At 43.7% G+C, this 20,908-nt stretch overlaps 1 protein-coding gene across 2 annotated transcripts in view; it reads right to left on the reverse strand.

Annotated features, from left to right (window-relative positions):
* Window positions 1-20,908, reverse strand: part of ARFIP1 (ARF interacting protein 1) — a 99,472-nt gene that overhangs the window by 58,614 nt on the left and 19,950 nt on the right. For both annotated transcript variants that reach the window (XM_088475377.1, XM_088475379.1), the window contains one exon: window positions 16,914-17,135. In XM_088475377.1, the coding sequence (XP_088331503.1) occupies window positions 16,914-17,135 (222 nt within the window). The remainder of the gene's footprint in view (window positions 1-16,913; window positions 17,136-20,908) is intronic.

Below are 20,908 nucleotides of genomic sequence, written 5' to 3' on the forward strand. Positions count from 1 at the left end.
CTACGGGAGTGACGTCATGAAGTCACTCCCATAGTTCCGAGGAGAGGGCGCCGGGGACGGAAGGCAGCAGCACTGGAGCGGGGTTTCAGGTAAGTATTTATTTTTTTTTTTTGTATGTGTGCACGCTCACGGGGGGGGGGGGCTCACTACAAGGGGCATCACTGGGGGCTCACTACAAGGGGCATTACTGGGGGCTCACTACAGGGGCCCTCACTACTGAGGCACTGCAAAGGGGGACCACTACTGGAGGTACTGCATAGAGAGACCATTACTGGGGGGAAACTACATAGGTGGCACTGCATAGGGGGACCTCTACAGAGGGCACTGCACGGGGGCGGCAGCTGGGGCTGGCATAGGTGCTGGGGGGGTGGTACATTTTAATTTGGGGGGCACACCAACATTTATCTTGCCTCCGGGCACCTGGGATGAAGTTACACCACTGTGTGTGAATGGTGCAGAGGGGAAGTAATTGCATAGAATAGCAAATGGACTTTATACGAGTGGTTCCGGAATGTGATAAGCTTGCCTAAAGAGGTGTGCTTTCAGGGAACACTTGAAGGCTTGGAGACTTGATGAAAGCCATGTTGCACATGGAAGTGCATTCCACAGAGAAGATGCAGGCTGAAAAAAGTGAATGGGAGTAGTTAATGAGTGTATATGAGAGACGCAGATCTGGTGCAGAGCGGGGGGGTTGAGTTGGGAGATATTTTGAAATAAGCATGTAGATGTATGTTGGTGTAGTTTAGTTGATAGCCTTATGTGTAAGTATTTTATATTGAATTTGTGAAAAACAGGCAACCAAAGTAGGGACTGACAAAGAGGAGCAGCAGAAGAGGTAAAGTATAGCTGCTGCATTCAAAAACAGAGGATTATACTTATGGATAACTATATTTCTTCAAGTTAGCTCATGGCAGCCATTACTCTGGATTAGTAACTCATTTCCCATATGTGTACACATGAAGTTTTTCCAAACCGGCGCCCACCTGCTGTATATATTCTATAGCCCCTCCTCTTTCCCCATGTCTTTTTGAGTGTCTTTCCTTACTTGCTTCCTGGAAAAAACAAAATTGAGGGTGTATTCTATAGACTGACATGGAGCATCTCACAGAAATGTAATTATCGATCAGTATAATCTGCTGTTTTCCTCTTCACTCCTCCATGGCAGGCTTTTCTCTGGGATGTACCCAAGCAGAACACAGGGAGGGCTAATAACAGTCAAGACTTCAAAGTATGTTCTTATGGTATATGTTTAAGATGCCGGCGGTCACTATGCCGACCGCCGGCATCTAGACTACAGAATCCCGGCGTGGGTTAACTAACCTATGCCGGGACACCGGCGCCCGGCATCCCTTCAATCGGGGTTGGCTACCCCTGGTTTAGTTGGTATGCAGCCCTGCTTCCTTCCTTATGAAAGGACAAACAGGTGTTCCATCTTTTCAAATGTGTTCACTATGAATAGGTAAATAGATATTGCACTTTAGAGATCAAACATATGGGGGGCCCTGGACTGCACACTCTAATTCTAAACATAATGAAAGTTGCTACCTGCTGAGACTTGTAGTTCCACACAGAGAAAAGAAAAAATGCAGGTGCACACACCAAATACTAAACACTGCCAATCAGAATATTATTATAAACTATGCAATATAACAGAGTAAATGTTAAGGTGTTTAGTCCCTTATAAGCAGTGTTCTCCCCAGAAAATTTTCCAGCCGGGTGGCATCAAGAAGTAGCTGGGTGAGTGCCTTAGCAATTATGCACGTGCCGGGAAAAGGGGTATAACCCTTTTCATCAGTGTAGTGTACCACACCGTAGTACCCCTTATACACATTATGCCACACAATAGTAGTGCTCCTTATAACACATTATGCAATGCTGTGCTGTAGTAGTGTCTCTGATACATTGTGCCACACAGTAATGCCCATTACACATTATGCACATTGAATTCCCTCCCATATGATTCACATAAAAACACCCCCCCCCCCCCATATTGGAATACATACAAACATAGGCCCCCACTACAAAACACACACACATGGGCACCCTGGATGTATTGCTCACCATATGCTTCTGTAACCAGTCAGTAGAGCTGCACAGATGTGTTTCAGGAGCAAGGAAGGATGGGCACAGAGGGAGATGTGGTTGGGAGCAGGGACCGGAGTTCCACCCAACAGCTGCCTACACTCCGGCAGGAGCCAGGAGCAGTAATTTGAGGAGGAGGGAAGGAGACGCACAGAGGGAGTGAGACCAGAGTCCAGACCGGGGGACAGGAGAGCTGTCCAGCAGCAACCCAGGAGCAGCAGTAGTTAAGTGCCATCCAGCCTTCGGCCCTGAGAGCAACAGAACGTCCGTCGGGAATCACATACAGGCGAGCGGGCTGCAAGGTATGTGTGAGTCACACGCAGTTTTAAAGCCACTCCCCTGCTGTACAGCCGCTCACTGTACAGACACAGCAAGTCTCGGGTCAACGACAACACGTTGAGGGTGACAGGGGATGCCGTGCACAGAGGCAGGGGGAAGTGCCGGGCAGCAGCCTGTTTCTGCCGGGCGATGTGCCCGCAGAAATCAGCCTGGGGAGAACACTGATAAGGTTGAAGTCCAGGGCATGGGACCCCCCAGGCCAGCACAAGCCAACACACTAGCGAGAGGTTTAAGTGTTAAAAGGTGTTATATTGGTAAGAAGCAGCAGCTATGTGTTGAGATTGTTACACAGGTGACAGGTAATAATTAAAGTGTAATAATAAAAAAAAAAAAGGTGTTACATTGGTAAAAAACAAACAAACAACAATTTGGCTGCTAAAATTGTTACAATGTGATGCCACAAAGCAGCCAGGACTCACCACAACCCAGGGGGCCCCGCACCTCGAACTGATCAACAAACTGAGTCCTGCTAGATATGTATAAAACAGTGGCCCCTGATGCAATAGATCCAACCTGATTGGTAACACCCAAGGTTCATCATACTCTTCTCGGCCAGTAAGGCAAAATTACTATTACCTATCCAGATTTTCTTCAACATGCGAGTTATCAGAGGGGATGGTGCGAACAAATACCTGGAGAAGAAAGTAAGGCAGCTGTGTATTTAAGTTTGTTGCCAGCAGGTCTATTTCTGGGCATCCAAATCTTTTCACTATGGCCTGGAATATTTTCCCATATTCAGCTCCCATTCTCCTGGGAGAACCTGCTTTCGGCAGAAAAAGTCTGCTATAGCATTTTATTTGCATGACCCATGGAGCACTGAAAGAGAACTCAGGTGCTTTTCTGCCCATACCATACATTTCGATACTTCACCTATGAGTGACTAGATTTTGGTACCACCTTGGTGATTCAATTAGGCTACTACTGCCACATTGTCTGAGTACACTTTGAGATGAGCTTTTCAGATGATCCTGGAAAAAACATTGCTTTCCATACTGCTCTCATCTCTCACTGGTTCGGAGAGCGCAATTTCTTCAGTGGGGTTCACCATCCATGTGCCTCCCATCCTAATAAACGTGCATCTGTTGTATCAGGTATTGCGGCTGTGACCTGTTTCTTAATTTTACATTATTCCACCAAGCCAGAGATTGCTTCAATTGTACGGGTCAATATAGAGGCAGTATTCTGCGAATGTACTTGAGCATATTCTACTGTAGTTCTCTCATTCACCATCTTGCCTATGGAACTATTTCTATAGTTGATGACATCATGCAAAGAAGACAGTCTGTGCGAAGATGGATTTGCTGCATAGCTGCACTAATGTGGATAGTATCTATCTGTACACCTAGGAATTGAATCTGCTGCACTGGTATTAGTTGGCTTTTGTCTTGTAGAAATGTTATAGTCTGGTTTTATCTGTTTTGTACTATTTCTCTCAGAGACCAGTAAGTCATCATGATATAGCCAAACCAATATTTCTTGTTTCTTTCATGAGCCATTAGAGTCAAAAGAACTTTTGTGAGGTCTCCAAACCAAAAGGGGGGCATGTAAACTGGAAGTGATAGCCTAGGACACAAAATCCTAGGCTACCCTGGTACATGGAAGTACGCATCTTTCAAATCTATTGAGGCTAGAAAATCTTCCTTCAAATCTAGACTTCAAATATACTGAGGCTAGAAAGTCTTCTTTCCTTAAGCCTGTTAAAACGGTCTTCAGAGTTTACATGTGAAATTGCTTTATTATGACACTTGTTTAGGTTCCTCGGATCCAATATTGTTCTGAAATCCCCTAAGGGTTATTTACCAGGAACAGAGAAGAATAGAATTCTCATCCTCTCTCTGCAGGAGGTATAGGCTTTAATCGCTGTAAATTGATCAGTTTTCTTAAACTGTCTTCCAGAACAGTGACCTCTACTACTTTAGTCAGAACCTCTGACCTCAAATCTGTTTCTCCCAGGTACTTTCTTGAATTCTATTTAGAACCCCTGGATACCACATCCAGTACCCAACTGTCCTAAACACAACATTTCCATCATTTGGCAAATTTCAACAGCCAGCCCCATACCAAAATGGTTGGGAGGGACCCGTCACAATCAATGTTGATTTGGATTGCATCTCTTGTTGGTCTGATGAAAGGGACTGCCTTGTCATCCCTGAGTAACATTTTCTGCTGTACTGTTGACCTGGCCTGTAGCTTCTGGCCTCCCAAAACAGTTATCTAGGAGTCGGCACCGGATATCTGGTCCGCTTATCTTATGGTAGTCTAGTAGACCTACCTCCTGAATTTTTTGCATCATAGATTAAAGTCTGCTCCAGAATAATGAACCTCTATAGGGCAATGTTCCTAATCTATTTTTGGAGTGCACATCTGCTGACCAAGAGCGCAGGCACACTGCTCTTCTTGCTACTACACAAGCAGCCATAGATCTTGCAGAGAATGTTACCACATCAAGAGAAGCCTAACAAATATTCCAAAGCTTTCTGCATTATTTCTAAAGTTTGTTCTGAAATTCCCTCTTCTAAATCTATGTGCACAGATGAACTTAACAATTTTAACATCCATGAAACAGAAACCACCCGATTTTGAGACAGCTGAAGAAATATTCAATTTAAAGATAAAAAAAAAAGATTTACATTTTCTTATCCATTACATCTTTAAATTAAGCTCCATCCTCTAGAGCATGGGTTCCCAACCACGGTCCTCAAGGCACACTAACAGTCCAGGTTTTAAGGATAGCCATACTTGAGCACAGGTGACTTAATTAATACCGCAGTTATTTTGATTTAACCATCTATGCTCAAGCATGGATATCACTAAAATCAGGAGTGTTAGTGTGCCTTGAGAACCGAGGTTGGGAATCACTGCTTTAGAGGAATGGTTGTTCTGCAACCACTGTATGCATCCTGGGTACTGCACACCAATTAAGAAATTCCTCATCCTTCACAGTATACATGTATTCAGTCCTAGCAAACTGCCCAGCCATTTATCCAAGTTCTGCCAGTCTTTGATCGCATTTTCCTTTATAATTTATTTGTACAGGAAAGAGACTACTGCTTTTTGATCTATCCTCAAGCTACAGGTCCTGTTCATCATTCTGCTCCTAGACATCTTTATAGTTCATAGACTTAAGAATTTTTCAACATATTTTCCAAAAGGTCTATATTAAAAGGTCTCATATCCTCACAAATTTACCCTGATTCTTCACTGTAAAAAGCTTTAAAATGTTCTCCTATGTCCCAAACTCATACTCTAGGCTCATCTGGGACCTGGATCTTTTAGACCCCTGTAGAGCAAAGATTTCCAGTTTAGATACAAATGACCTCTTCACCCATTCCATAAGCTCCTGGAGCTGGCTAGACTGCTGACTAGGGACAGGTACAAGCTCTTGTACACATTCATCGCAGAAAACCATATCTTGATTCCCAGGAAAAGATTTATCACAGGCGGCACATCTAGGTGTTAAATGCTTCTTCTTTGACAACTTCTTTTTAGGACCCATTGCTGCTGCAGGCATCCTGTAGATTAAGACATGCCAGCATTTTAATATTCCTCACTAAGTAATAAGGCATCCAAACCCCCACTAATAAGGACTTATCTCACTTGGGCATAACCGCCTGCTGGGGGAAGGCTCCTTATCCATTCTGCTTGCACAGTATCCAGTGATTACAGAAACTCACTCTGTAAATTGGAGGGGCCAAAGGCAGCTCCTCTCCAGTGCTGGGGGGACATTGTGACCCCTCCCTGATTGGTTTTGTTCTAGGTTCTGGTTGGTTCCTTGTGATGGTTGTGCTTCCTCCCTGCGGCTTTGTTATACAAAAACCGAGGTCTGGTGGAGTTAGGACAGGTTATAGGGGATAGAATTGGTGGGGATAGGGGTCGGAGCATATATTAATCTTTTTTTAGTGCCTATACTCCTGCACCAGCCCCTCTACCCAACGTAATTGCCAGTGTCCCCCAAATGGACTACTAGGAAGGGAATTTACGGTGAATACAAAAAGCCATTGTTTTCATGCCCAACTGTCTGATCATCGCTAATCGTCCACGGCCATACATTATGCAAATATCAGCTCGATCCTCCAATAACTGCATAATGTACGCCCAGCTTTTCACTATCGTTATTGAATATTGTTTCTGGCTGTCTTTAGATGTTGTTCAATGTTTGGTCAACTGTTGTTTAACTGTTATTTAATAGATTTTGTGATTAAAACACCTGTGCATTAAAACACGGCTGACTCCTAAGATATACAGATGTGTCCTCCTACATCTATCTGGATTCTGATTATGTGGCATATTCAATTCCAAGCAAAAAAGTCCCGTACTGGCTTTCAATGCGGAAAAGTATCGCGCGCATGCCCGCTTTTCCCCGTATTCAATTAGAAATCGGTGAAAACGTGACCCGGCAAAACTCTAACATGCGAAATGTACTGTCAGATTTGGGGAAATCAGCCTGACACCCCTCAAAAAAAGCACTGACATTGGGGATCACTCTAGTTACCCCTGAATAGCCCTGCTGAAGGTATTTGGGGTACTGAAATGCTCTTAATAGCTGCTATTTAGCGTCTTTACATAACTGGTGAAGAATAGCATTTAGCAGGGTTTTTTTTTAGGAAAATAAGTAGTCCCATCAAATTTGGAGTAACCGAAAATGGGTGCAAGTATATTTTTAAGTTGCTAAAGTGAAGTTTTAAAAATCCACCTGCAGCAAGCACCTGCAAACTTAAAAACACATGGGGCATACTTGGGGACCACCCTAGAATCTATTTCGCTAGTTTTAAAGTTTGTCCCTCAACTTTGGACTTTTTCATCCCCAAAACAAAAGTACTTTTTTGGGGTGAACTACAAACTTTTTCAAACTTTTTTTTAACGCAGTTTACCTTTGGGAGACTGTCCCAAGGGTGCAGGGGGATTCCCGCAGCTTTGCACCCCAAAACCCCAGTTCTGCACTTTTTTGAGACACCTATTCATAGGCGGAAATTTTTTGCAGGTCCCACTGCATTGAGCTTCCGCACCAGCGAAAAGTCTTTGAAACTGAATACGAATACGGGGATAAGTTTTCGCATGGCTAAATGACGTCACTCGCGTTCATTTCCGCAGAAACTGACTTATCGCGGCTATTTCAATACGGCCCTATGTCGGATTAAAACAAGCTGCATCTGTGCCGATCAGCTAATCAAAGGAGATTACTTGCACTAGGTTATGCTGTAAATACCAAGCCAATATGTCGTCATAAACGATGCTTCACTGAACAGCAGCTTAAACACTGATAATACTACTAATAATAGCAAGCAAGCCTAATAATTACATACAATTAAGGTTATGGTAGACTTACCTAGATAACTCTTTTTTTAGGTCCACAGGGATACCATGGGGGGGATATTATGGTTGGAAGACCAGGCACCAAACAGTTAAAGCTTCTGCTCCCAGAATGCTCTGGGTTCTTCCCCATATATACCCCACCCCTAGCCATAGGACTTTTGTTTAGTTAACAAGCCTTAAGGCAGGAGAAGGAAAAGAGAAGGAAGAACAATTGTACACCAGAAACACTCTTACATAAGATGAGGGAATTTATGACCGAAAGAATATAACCCAATGAAGCCAGGTGTGTCAGGGTGGGTGCCCTGTGGACCTCGAAAAAAAAAAAAGAGTCATCTAGGTAAGGCTACCATAAAAACTATTTTTTTTCTTTGGGGTCCATAGGATACCATGGGGATGTCCTAAAGCAGTTGCCCTAGGGTGGAAGACGCTCCTGAGCAGAAAGGAGAGACTCGTCACCAAAAGGAAGCATCATGGGAGGCAAAAGTATCAAAGGCATAAAACCTAAGAAAGGTGTGGACAGAAGACCATGGGGCCCCCTTGCACAATTGCTTAACAGAGGCACCACGGCTAAATGCCCATGATGGCCCTACAGACCGAGTAGAATGTGCTGTCACCGTACTTGGGACAGGGAGATCAGCCTGTGTGTACACCTGAGAGATAGTCATGCATAGCTATTTCGCCAGAGTGTTTATTAGCTGGCCATCCTCATTTGTGAAAACTATATACCTGTAATACAAAAAGGCATTCTGATTTTCTAACAGAGGTTGTACGCTCCACATAGATACGGAGAGCACGAACTACATCCAGGGAGGAACAACAATTTATTCATTCACATGAAAACGGGACACTACCTTAGGATGGTAACCCTCCCTTATATGAAGAACAGCTTTATCCTGGTGAAAAATAAAAATGGGGAGTGACAAGAGCGCTGCCAAATCAGATCAGATATTCTGCGAGCAGAAGAAATAGCAAGAAGAAAAAAAAGTGTCTTTGCTGTTAACCACTTCAAATCCACAGAGTCCAAAGGTCCAAATGGGGAAGTTAAGAACCAAAGACAAATCCCACAGTGCTACCGGTGGAACAAAAGGAGGCTGAACTCGCAAAACTCCTTGGAAAAAAATTCTAACATTTGGTAATGAAGCAATCTTCTTCTGGAACCAGACTGAGTGCAGAAACCTGCACTCTCAAAGTGGCCAGGCATAGATCTTTGTCTAATCCTGCCTTAAGAAAAGCCAGTACCCTGGAAATCCTGAATATCTTAGGATCATAATTCCTACCTGAACAGCAGTGACCAAAAAAATACCAAACTCTGTAATAGATGAGGGCAGAGGCAGGTTTCCATGCCCTAATCATCATTTGAATTACGGAACTGGAAATTTTTCGCTCTTAGGATGGAAAATTCAAGAGCCATGCCATCAAAGCCAGACAAGGTAAGTCCGGATGTCAGCAGAGACCCTACGTTAGCAGATCCTGCCATAGAGGAAGAGGGTATTGACTGTCTATGGCCAGATTCTGTATGTCAGTGAAGCAATGACATCTGGGCCAAGCTGGAGCCACCAGTATTACTGTTCCACCTTCCTACTTGAATTGTCAGAGAACTCTAGGAAGTAGAGAAATCAGAGGAAAGAGATATGCCAGCTTGAAGTCCAATCTTACTGCCCCACGAAGGCTGCTGATGGGTCTCTGGACCCGTACCTGGGAACCTTGTGGTTGTGGTGTGATGCCATGCTATCTATCTCTGGTAGACCCCATTTGTTTACCAGGAACTGAAACACTCCCAGGTGGAGAAACCACTCTCTGGCGTGTATGTCCTGGTGACTTAGGAAGTCTGCTTCCCAATTGAGTACTCCTGATATGAATATTAAAGAGACAGCTGGAAGATGACGTTCTGCCCAAACCAGAACAGTTGTTACTTCCTTCCTTCCATGAGAGGTAGGCCACTGTAGTCGCATTGTCGAACTGGATCTGGACCGATCTGCCCTGGAGCAGGTACTGTGCCATGACCAGAGCTCTGTATACTGCTCGCAGTTCCAGAATGTTTATTGGCAGATGACTTTCTTGATTTGTCCATCTTCACTGAAAGATGTGACGGACCTATCACTGCCCCCCATCCGCGAAGGCTGGCGTCCGTGGTGAGAAACCCCCAATTTGGAATCCAGAACGGGCTCACTTTGTTTAGATGATCCTTTCTCAGCCACCACAGGAGGGAGTGACAAACCTCTGGAGTGGGAAGCATCCTCTCAGACCTTATCAGATGATGCAGTCCGTTCCACCTGGAGAGAATCAATCCTTGTAGAGGCCTGGAATGGAACTGAGCATACCCCACCATGTCTAAGGTGGATACCATTGATCTCAGGACCTGCATTGCTAACACAATGGATACGCTTCGCTTGTGTAGCCGCTTGCGTATTTGCAATGATAGATCTGCAATCTTGTCCTCCGACAGAAACCCCCTTTGTGCCAGAGAATCCAGAAACGCTCCTAGACGTACCATCTGCTGTGTTGGAGAAACTAACTTTTCTTCCAATTGATTATCCAGCCGTGCCTTTGTAGGCAGGCTATGATCATATGAAGATGGTTTTGTAACATAAACGGAGTCTGCACCAATATCAGAAGGTTGTACAGAAAGGGGAGAATTCTGAGCCCCTGACGTCTGAGATAGACTGTCATGACTGCCATTATTTTGGTAAATACCTGGGGAGCCGTAGATAGGCCAAAGGGTAGAGCCTGAAATTGGTAATTTTGCTGAAGGACAGCAAACCGTAAGAATTGTTGGTGGGATGGTATAATAAGAACATGCAGATATGCATCCTGAAAGTCCAGGGAAACCATTTAATCCCCCGGCTCCATTGCCAAAATAATTGACCAGAGAGTTTCCATACGAAACTTGGGTACATGGATAAACCTGTCGAAGGTTTAAATTTAGTATAAGGCGTTAAGTCCCATTCGATTTCTGAACCAGAAACAGATTGGAGTAATAACCCCTTCCTTGTTGAGACATAGGAACTGGGACTATTACCCCTGCCTGTAGCAGGGAGTGAATGGCTCCCTGAAAAGCTAAGGCCTTGTCCGCATCTGATGGGAGATCTGTGCAAAAAAATTCTGGGGAGGATGCCTCCTGAAAGTGAGGGCATACCCCTGAGAGACCCACTTCTCATACCCAGGCATCTGTTGTTTGATGCAAACAATCCGCAAACTGAAGTCGGCCTCCCACCCTGGAATCCCCCAGGAGGAGGCCCGCTCTATCAGGCCGAGGGCTTATTGTTCGGCTTAGAAACTGGACGTCTTGCCAGACCAGACCTCTTAGTTTGGCGCTTAATCTTGCAAAAACTAGTTGGCCTAGACTGTTCCTTTGCTTGTCCCTGAGGACGGAAAGACTGAAAGGAAACATGCCTAGATTTCGTATTTGATTTAGATGGCAGACCTGCAGATTTTGAAACCGCCAGAGTAGTGATATTTTCCAACTCTGCTCCAAAAAGTACTTTTCCATAGAAAGTTAAGACTTCCAGCGCCCTCTTTGATCCTGTATCAGCTTTCCAAGATCTTAACCAAAGGGCCCTACGTGCCACTATTGATGCTGCTAATGCCCCTCCAGATAGGAAGCTGCTTCCCGTATGTGGAAGATATTCATGATCTGCTCTCTGGTAGCATTTGGTAACGAATCTTCCAATGCCCCTATCCATTCTTCAACAGCTTTGGCTACCCAATCTCCAGCCATAGCTGGACGGGCAACTGCTCCAGATGATGAAAATATTGCTGTAAGACAGGCTTCATGTAGAAATCTTCAGTTAAGACGCTGATGGAATATGCAATGTAGCATTTCTGATTAAATGTGCTACATGAGTATCCACAGTTGGAGGTAATTCCCACTTACTACATACAGAACATGGGAACAGATACAAAAATGTAATTCTTTTATTCACAAAATCGTTTATCAGGGTTACCCCATACCTCCTCGATAAGACCTGTAAGCTGTTCAGATACAGGGAACTCCCTTTTGACCACCTTTTGGTGGCGATTAAACATTGGAGCCTTCTTACTATGAGTTGGTTCATCATCCTGAATATCTAGGACTGATCCTCCTCCCCAGAACTAGATCCTGGAGAGGAATCCTGTGGATCATCTGATTCCCCTGATGATGCGTTTGAATCAATATGTTGGGCAGACTGATAGAAAGATAACTTGCGCTTAGGTCACTACCGACCTGTTATCAACATTAGATGGTGCCATACTCTGACTAGAATGGCCATAAACATCCTTCCATGAAGCATGCATTGGAGGTGCAAACATAGCATGCTGTGGACACCCCATCCAAGGAGGCATTGTGGGAGCAGCCATACGATCCACAGCCTTCATCATAATCTGGGAAAAAGAGGAAACCCAAGATGGCTCTTGCCCAGAGAGAGGTAAAGTGGACTGGTGAGATGGCTCTTTATAGCAGACAACACACAAACCATCCTTTACCTCCTGAGAGGACACATAAGCTGCACATGATTTACATGGAACCAGCACAAGCTGCTCCCCCTCCTGTTTCCCTTTATCTTTTGACATGTTCAAAGTAAAGGGAATTAATGCAATGTTATGTGTGACAGCCTTCACAAAATCTTAATGAGTGTGAAGTACTCAGAAACAAACCTCCATCCTAAAAGGATGAAGAGAAAACAGTGATAGTTACAATTGAGAGACTTAGATATACAAGACAGTGTCAATCAGCAGCTAGCAAACAGTCACATATACAATGCATATGTAATATAATTACAATTGGCTCTAAATCAACTACAGCAGGGGTTCTCAAACTTTTTTGCTCTGGGACCCCGTCTAACAATAAAAATTATTACAGGACCCCAGCAAGTTACTGCAGAATGACTGCCACACATGCGTGGTCAGCAGACCGCTCATGCAGAGTAGCACTATGGAGACGCAGTAGACTATGGAAACTGAAGTGAGGTATCTGCTAATGCAGGGGCAGAACTATGGGAGACAATGGAGGCGCCTCCTCTATTGCCCACAATATAGTCACCCCACTTAAGGCTATTCTATATTAAGTGTTTTTGTGCATAAGTTATAGATAGATAGATAGATAGATAGATAGATAGATAGATAGATAGATAGATAGATAGATAGGATAGATATGCACCACATTTATTTTCCCTTTTGTTTTAGGGAGGCACAAAAATAACAACTTGCCTGCTGGCATCTGGTATGAACTTACGCCACTGCGCTAATGCGATCATTTCATTTAGACATTGCAGGAACGAGCTCCTTTCGAAGCCCCTGTCCCTGCAAGGTGAGGCAGAGAGTGACTGGGGAGACAGTCGGTGACTGGGGAGGCAAAGGGTGACGTAGGAGGCAGTGGATAACAGGAAGAAGCTGTGGGGGACAGGGAGAAACAGTGGGTGATGGTGGCAGAGGGTGGCATGAAAAGGCAGAGGGTGACTGGGGAAGCAATAGGTAATAGGGAGAAGCAGTGGCTGACAGGGGGTAGGCAGAGGGTGTCGGGTGACGGAGAGGAGTGGGTGGCAGCAAGAAGCAGTGGGTGACAAGGGGGGGAAGTGGGTGAAAGAAGCAGTGGGTGGCAAGGAGCAGCATAGGGGGTCAGGAAAGACAGTGGGTGACTGGGGAGGCAAAGGGTGACATAGGAGGCAGTGGGTAACAGGGAGAACGAGTGGCTCACATGGGGAGGCAGAGGGTGACAGGGAAAGACAGAGGGTGGCAAGGGGTGACTGGATGACAGGTAGAGACAGGGTGACAGGGTGGAGGCAGATCATGGCATGGAAAGGCAGAGAGTGACTGGGGAGGCAATAGGTGACATAGGAGGCAGTGAGTAATAGGGAGAAGCAATGGGTGACAGGGGGAGGCAGAGGGTGACGGAGAGGCAGTGGGTGGCAGGGAGAAGCAGAGGATGGCAGTGGGTGACAGGAGGCGGCAGTGAGTGGCAAGGAGCAGCAAAGGGTGGCAGGGAAGACAGTGAGTGACTGGGGAGGTAGTGGGAGGCTAAGGGTGACATAGGACAAAGTGGGTAACAAAGAGAACCAGTGGGTGACAGGGGGAGGTAGTAGATGAGAAAGACAGAGGGTGCAGTGCGTTTCAAGGGGGAGGCAGTGGATGACAGGGGGGAGGCAATGGGTTTTTAATAAATTTGTTTTTTCTGTTCCCCCCTCCAGTTCCCACACTGTGTGCTCCCCTGTTCCCCCATAGGGTCTGTGCTCAACACTCCACTCATTCCTCCTCCTGCTTAAGTTTCTTCTCCCTAAACAGCAATCAACACACATTCTGTGTCCTCCCACCCTGGCAGCAGTGGTCCCCCCAGGCTGCACTTACTTAACATCTGCACAGACTGCAGAGAGAGTATGGCAGCTGGCTCCTCTGAGTCTGCTGCTAAGGCTTGCTGCCTGTGTGCCAGAGAAAGCTGAGCACTGGGGTGGGACGGGGCTGCCTGATGACTCCTCGGATCTCTCAGCCAGTGATCCGAGGAGTCTGAAATAACAGACAGTTCAAATGGTTTCACTCTCCTCAGAGGGGTCATCAACCTCACCCCATGTGAGTCGCGACCCCAAGCTGAGATGGCCGCGACCCACTTTGGGTCACGACCCACAGTTTGAGAACCGCTGAACTACAGCAACACAAAGGAATGGTAGGACATAGAGCACCATATACCTTAACCACGGGAGAGGTATACAGGGAGACTGACTCAGACCCTCCTGAGACCAACAGCTACAGGGCGCACTGAGCGTGGACAGTGAGTCTCTCATATACACGTAGAGGGTAGGTGGAGCAATCCAGACGTGCAAAACCCTTCTTAGGACTGCGTCAGGGGAGGAGAGCCTACCTCTCCTAAGCTGCGTTAACCATCCGGGTACGCTAGCCTCGTGGCAACAGATATTGTCTGCATCCGATCGCCGGCTTCAGACTCTAAGGCCCCGGCTGGTGTAGAGAGGACGTGGACAATAATTGATTAATAGTGGTGCGCTCTAGGGCAATTATGATATGTGGATAATGGGCCCGAAAAAATGAAGAAAAGAAAATAAAAGAAAGGAAAATGTCCAGCTAATGTCTCAACATAAAGTCCCGACTTGAATCTGTAGGTAGGTTGTACAACAAAAAATCCTAGTGTCTCTTATGGAGTAGGATCCAGTAGTCTCAGAAAATATGTAGCTCTTAACGAGTTAATTTCGTGATGTCTGTAGGATGGATGTTCTTATATTGTGCTTGATGGTAACATACACCTCTTTATCTGCATTCCACCTCAAATATAATACATGGGCAGACTACAGTCTAATAATTAGACTGTAGTCTGCAGTACAATTTGTACCACAACACTTAGTGTGCAGCAGCATACCCCACGTATCAAGTACCCTCAGAAGCATTTGCAGGAGCACTGGGACAAGGAGAACCAGCAGGAGCGATACTACATATTGGGTAAGTACAGTCCATTTCTTACCTACCTGCATCAATCGTGTTCACCATGATCCCTGATACTGTGCCCATGTATTATATTTGAGGTGGAATGCGGATAAAGAGGTGTATGTTACCATCAAGCACAATATAAGAACATCATTCCTACAGACATCACAAAATTAACTCGTTAAGAGCTACATATTTTCTGAGACTATTCAAAGATCCTACTCCATAAGAGACACTAGGATTTTTTGTTGTACACATTCCCGGTCAAGGACTAGGAACGCATGCCAATTATTCAGTTGTCTAAATAATTCTAAGAACAACCTACCTACAGATTCAAGTCAGGACTTTATGTTGAGACATTAGCTGGACATTTTCCTTTCTTTTATTTTCTTTTCTTAATTTTTTCGGGCCCATTTTCCACATATAATTTTTGCCCCAGAGCGCACCACTATTACTCAATTATTTAACCAATTTTTTTTAGAGGTTGGGATACCTCTACCAGTGGAGCAGCTAGGGACAATTCCAAGACAGGATTGAGAGCACTATAAACCCCTTAATTTAATACAGGACGTGGACAATACCCGACATCAGCGCCTCCTGGTGCGTCTCTGAAACCAAAAGCAAGGATGGTCGGGCGCAATTCCTCGTAGGCGAGGAATCGCCTTACCTGACATCTCCGAACATCCGGTGCAGTCCAGGTCGCAGCATTGCTGCTAGCTAAGCTCAGCCGCGACCCGCCAAAATCACCAGCACAATTACTAAGGTTACGGCCCGGCAGAGGTAGATGGAGCCCCACTACGTGCGTCTTAATTCAGACGTCTGGTACTGCCAACTCAGAAAAACATAAAATAAAAGCTTAGGACTGCTCTAAGCAGTCCTCCCGTTACAAAGGTGTGTCTTGATCCTGCCGCACCAAACAAACAACTGAAGTCCTATGGTTAGGGGTGGGGTATATATGGGGAAGGACCCGAGGCATTCTGGGAGCAGAAGCTATAACTATTTGGTGCCTGGTCTTTCAACCATAATATCCCTCCCATGGTATCCCTGTGGATCCTTATGGACCCCGAAGAAGAGAAATCAATGGTAGCACAGTTTAGGAAGCAGGCTTAAAGCCTCAAACCTGACTGACTAACAAATATGATGGGGAAGCCCCACACCTTTTTAAAAATTAAAAAATGATTTGCATCTTAATTAATAAAAAAAATAAAATGATAAACAGAGGCAGGTCATTTGTTTGTGTGGAGCTGTTGCCAATTTGCAGCTTAGTATATATGGTAGTCTATAATTTTAATGGGGGGAAATGAGAATAGCATTTTCTAGTCTAAAGTCTGGTTTCTCTGTGTTTTTATGGCATTTTTGAATTTAGTAAATTGGAGGGATACCCTCTCGCCTGGAAAATCTAAATCCCACTGGGATTGCAAACTCAGTAGCTTTACCCCAAAAATGCTTTTACATTAGATTAGTGTAAATAAGCCTTTACACCGCACTTAAAACAAAACCAAAGCTGGCACAGTGAAAAAGATATTCTAAAGATGGTGTTTAATAAAATACAATACAATTTAATGTACTCTTGTGGTGATAAGTGAGTGTGACACATTAAATATACAAAGCATATGAAATGGCTGGATGAGCACTCTGATGCATAAAACAACATTGTCTGGTTTTGATGCAACATACTGTAGTAACAGTCATTAATATGACAATACATAAATGACAATAATATGAGGAAACTGATCAGCATTACACATAAAAGCAGTATGATGTACTATACTTACATGCAGCTCTAACGATTTTAAACTAAGGTCTGCAAAAGCATCTCCCAGCTGCCTTTGTGTCTGCACCATCAAATAGAGCTGTGAGGAGAGCGTCTGGGCCAATTTCAATATATATTCATATTTCTTTTTGTTGTCTCGCAGGATTTCTATCTGCGCCTCAAGTTCCATGTCTACTGTTCTTGAGCCACGCCCCAGCCTCTCTGAGATGATTTGGCGGGTACACTGCATGGGGACAGACATACAGCAATGGTGTTTTAGTGCAGTAACAATGGTCATGTTGTCATTCTTGCTTCTCTCATCACTTACAAAGTGCACAATCACTAACCTTGTACATTTTAGCGGTTTACATTGTAGATCAGATATGGTGACAGTCTATTACCTGATTGGAAATATTTTACATAAAGTTTTCTGCCATGGTGCACGAGGATAGAATAATGTTAGGCGGTTGCTATAGAGGCAATTCTGAGAACACAGCTGCTTGGTACATTGCACCTCTTCTTGTGATTGTTGCTGCATTACATATTCACTGCAGCCAGTTATCCTGCTCACAGACAAATTTAACTCAACCCCATATTCAGCTTTAAAGATAGAGTCAGTGGCCTGAATTGTTACATAGTGGATGAAAAAAGCCTATCACATACCAGAAAAAATAATAATACCTGCCAACATTTCCCTAACCGCTCCTTGGTTGGGGCTCCTGGAGCTGAAATGTACTGTACAAGAGACACTGAACTCTCAGACATGGAATGTACCAGGTCACTCCCCAAATACTTACGGTAACAGTAAGCCCTGAGACTTTCACATCTTTTCAGCAGTTTTTTAACTGGTACAGAGCTGCTTGACAACCCCTTTCCCTCTCATCCTGATAATTTAGCCAGGAGATCATTCATTATAAGAAGCCACATGTGTTGCCTGTCTATAGAGAGAACAGGTGGCTTATGCACATTCCAATGGAGCGTAGAACAAAGAAATTGTAGTAATGCAAAGTTCAAATAGCACCACAATCCCCTAAGCAAATTAAGCTGTCAAAAGTTCCCTAATGTATGCAGCAAAAGAAGTGCGTATTCCCCATACCTGTGTTGTCGTTTCGGTCACCTTCAGCTAAGGTTTAATGTATTATAATTTATTTATATGGCGCCACAAGTGTTGGCAGTGCCTTACAAAGTACATAAATATGTGAACAAGAGACCAGTGACTTACAGTACAATACAATGTAGGACAAGGACATGGTTTGTACACATTGCTGCATAAGCGATCATAACACTCAAAATAAACAGCTGGACGTAAGTAACATAGTGTTAGGTGCCCTTGTAAGGAGTAGATGAAAGTATAAGTAAGGAGAAGCACACGAGGGAATAGGGCCCTGCTCGTGAGAACTTACAATCTAAAGGGGAAGGGCAGACAAACAGGCGTGACACAGATGAGGTAGACAGGGAGATTTGTAGAGAGGTGGAGAGGAAGAGATTTCCAGAGGAAGGGAGCAGCACGGGCAAAACAATGTAGGCGGGAGTTGGAAGTGATCAGTTGCAGGAGAAGCGGTAAGGATTCGTTGAGCGTCAGAAATACAGAGACAGGCATTGGATGAACACACACTTGCATTAAAATGGCAATACTTAAGCAGCTGTTTTACTTGCTGGTTACGAATGATGGGAAGATACACCTAAAGTAGAACAAAAAGTACCATACTGTGTGCTCTCCAAGGATGCCATGAAGCTGATTAATGGGCCTGTAACATGCCAAGAAGATAGCTGAACTTATGTAAATCTCATGTTACACAAGATCAAAAAACCACAATAAATATGTCACACAGTGAATTAGAAGGCTGTCTCGGCAATGTTTTATGGCTCTGCAGGTATAGCAACCTAAAGCCCGCCAGCTGCTGTGGAACTTCAAGTTGCAACATGAACGCCTGGACTTGAAGTTCCAAACACAGCTGGAGTCACAGGTTGTTCTACTCTAAAACATTTGTATACTACAAGAGAAAACAAATCATGCTTTAATTTATTATTATTTTTCTTAATTGCCAATTTCCTAATAGTTAAAATGAAGTTCAGTATCAATTAAAATGTAAAACCACCAGTCACAAAGTTTATTCAAAACTGGGTTCTGTCTGAGAAAGTTGAGATGGTGACGGACATCTCTGTCCCAATAACTTGCTCTATTACAGAACCACATTACAAAAAACCCACATTAAGACATATTTCAAATCTGGAGTCACTTATAACAACACTATCCCGCACCAGTATCCAATGAAGCTACATTTTAAATTATCTGATGGTCAGGTTCCGTATCCATATATTAATAGTCATAAAATACAGCCCAATGTGGTGCTACCCAAATGCTATAAATCAAGAACCGATGTATTTTAAAATGAAGAAAAAGAAGCATTATGCTGGGAGCACGCTGAACCAAAAAATTTATAAAAAGTTATATTTTATTGATATACATTAAAAAATATACACTATATTTCCTGAGAGATGGTGAAATATTAAAATGTTAGTGTGAAAAAAAAAAAAAAGAATAGTGCATTAAAAATATCTATAAAAGATTCTGCTACTGTTCTTTTATTCTGAACCTCAAGTATTTCACTAAATGAAAAAGCTATATTGCTTACACACTGTGAGAACTGTGCCTATGATTGCTACATTTGTATCTTAGTCCAGTGAATTTACTCTGATCGTTAATTTGTTACTAATTTCACACTGCAATAATGTCAGTAGTGAGTATTAGATGAGATACATATGGTTATTATTGTAAATGGTAACCATCAATAATCTAAATCAAGCACGATATATACGTGTTAAGGGATATATTCCCAAAACAATAGACTCCCACTAAGAAGCCTTGAGAAAGCCTGTGATGAAACGGCCGTCGGCTTCAGTACGGCTGCTGTTCATTTAAAGAACCTTACTGTGCTTGATAATATGATTTAAACTGTGTCTAATCTGTCCAGTGTGATGACGACATAAATATATGCCTACCACTGCAAGTGCAACTAATACGGATATCCACAACACTGACTATATAGCCACCCCAGAGCGGGGAAAGCATAGTTGGAATCTCCCGGTAACCACAGCAATCAACAGACGCGGCCACTACCCGGATAGACTTAATAGTGGGCTGGAAATAGAAGAAGATAGCCTCATTGGAAAGTGATAAGACGATACTCACTCGATTCATACAAAGAGTGATAGTAGTGCTTATGATTGGTGTCAGGGGCACAGTGTAGTGAGATCTATGTATGGTGCATAATCATTTATTGTTTTGGGAATATATCCCTTAACACGTATATGTCTTGTTTAATTTTGATTATTGACATCAGACATTGAGGTTACCATTTACAATAATAACCATATACATCTCATCTAATACTCACTACCGTACTGACATATTGCAGTGTGAAATTAGTAACAAAATAACGATAAGAGTAAATTCACTGGACAAAGATACAAATGTACAGTGCATCCGGAAAGTATTCACTACGCTTCACTTTTTCCACATTTTGTTATGTTAGCCTTATTCCAAAATGGAATAAATTCATTTTTGTCCTAAAAATCCTACACACAATAACCCATAATGACAATGTGTAAAAAGTTTTTTTGTGATTTTTGCAAATGTAATAAAAAAATAAATAAGAGATCACATGTACATAAATATTCACAACCTTTGCTCAATACTTTGTTGATGCACCTTTGGCAGCAATTACACCCTCAAGTATTTTTGTATATGATACCACAAGTTGGCACACCTATCTTTGGGCAGTTTCGCCCATTCCTCTTTGCAGCACCTCTCAAGCTCCATAAGGTTGGATGGGAAGCGTCAGTGTACAGCCATTTTCAGATCTCTTAGAGATGTTCAATTGGATTCAAGTCTGGACCACTCAAGGACATTCACAGAGATGTCCTGAAGCCACTCCTTAGATATCTTGGCTGTGTGCTTAGGGTCGTTGTCCTGCTGAAAGATGAACCGTCGCCCCAGTCTGAGGTAAAGAGCGC

This window comes from Taudactylus pleione, unplaced genomic scaffold (genome assembly GCF_031769625.1).
Source record: "Taudactylus pleione unplaced genomic scaffold, aTauple2 ptg000170l, whole genome shotgun sequence".
NCBI classification, from domain to species: domain Eukaryota; kingdom Metazoa; phylum Chordata; class Amphibia; order Anura; family Myobatrachidae; genus Taudactylus; species Taudactylus pleione.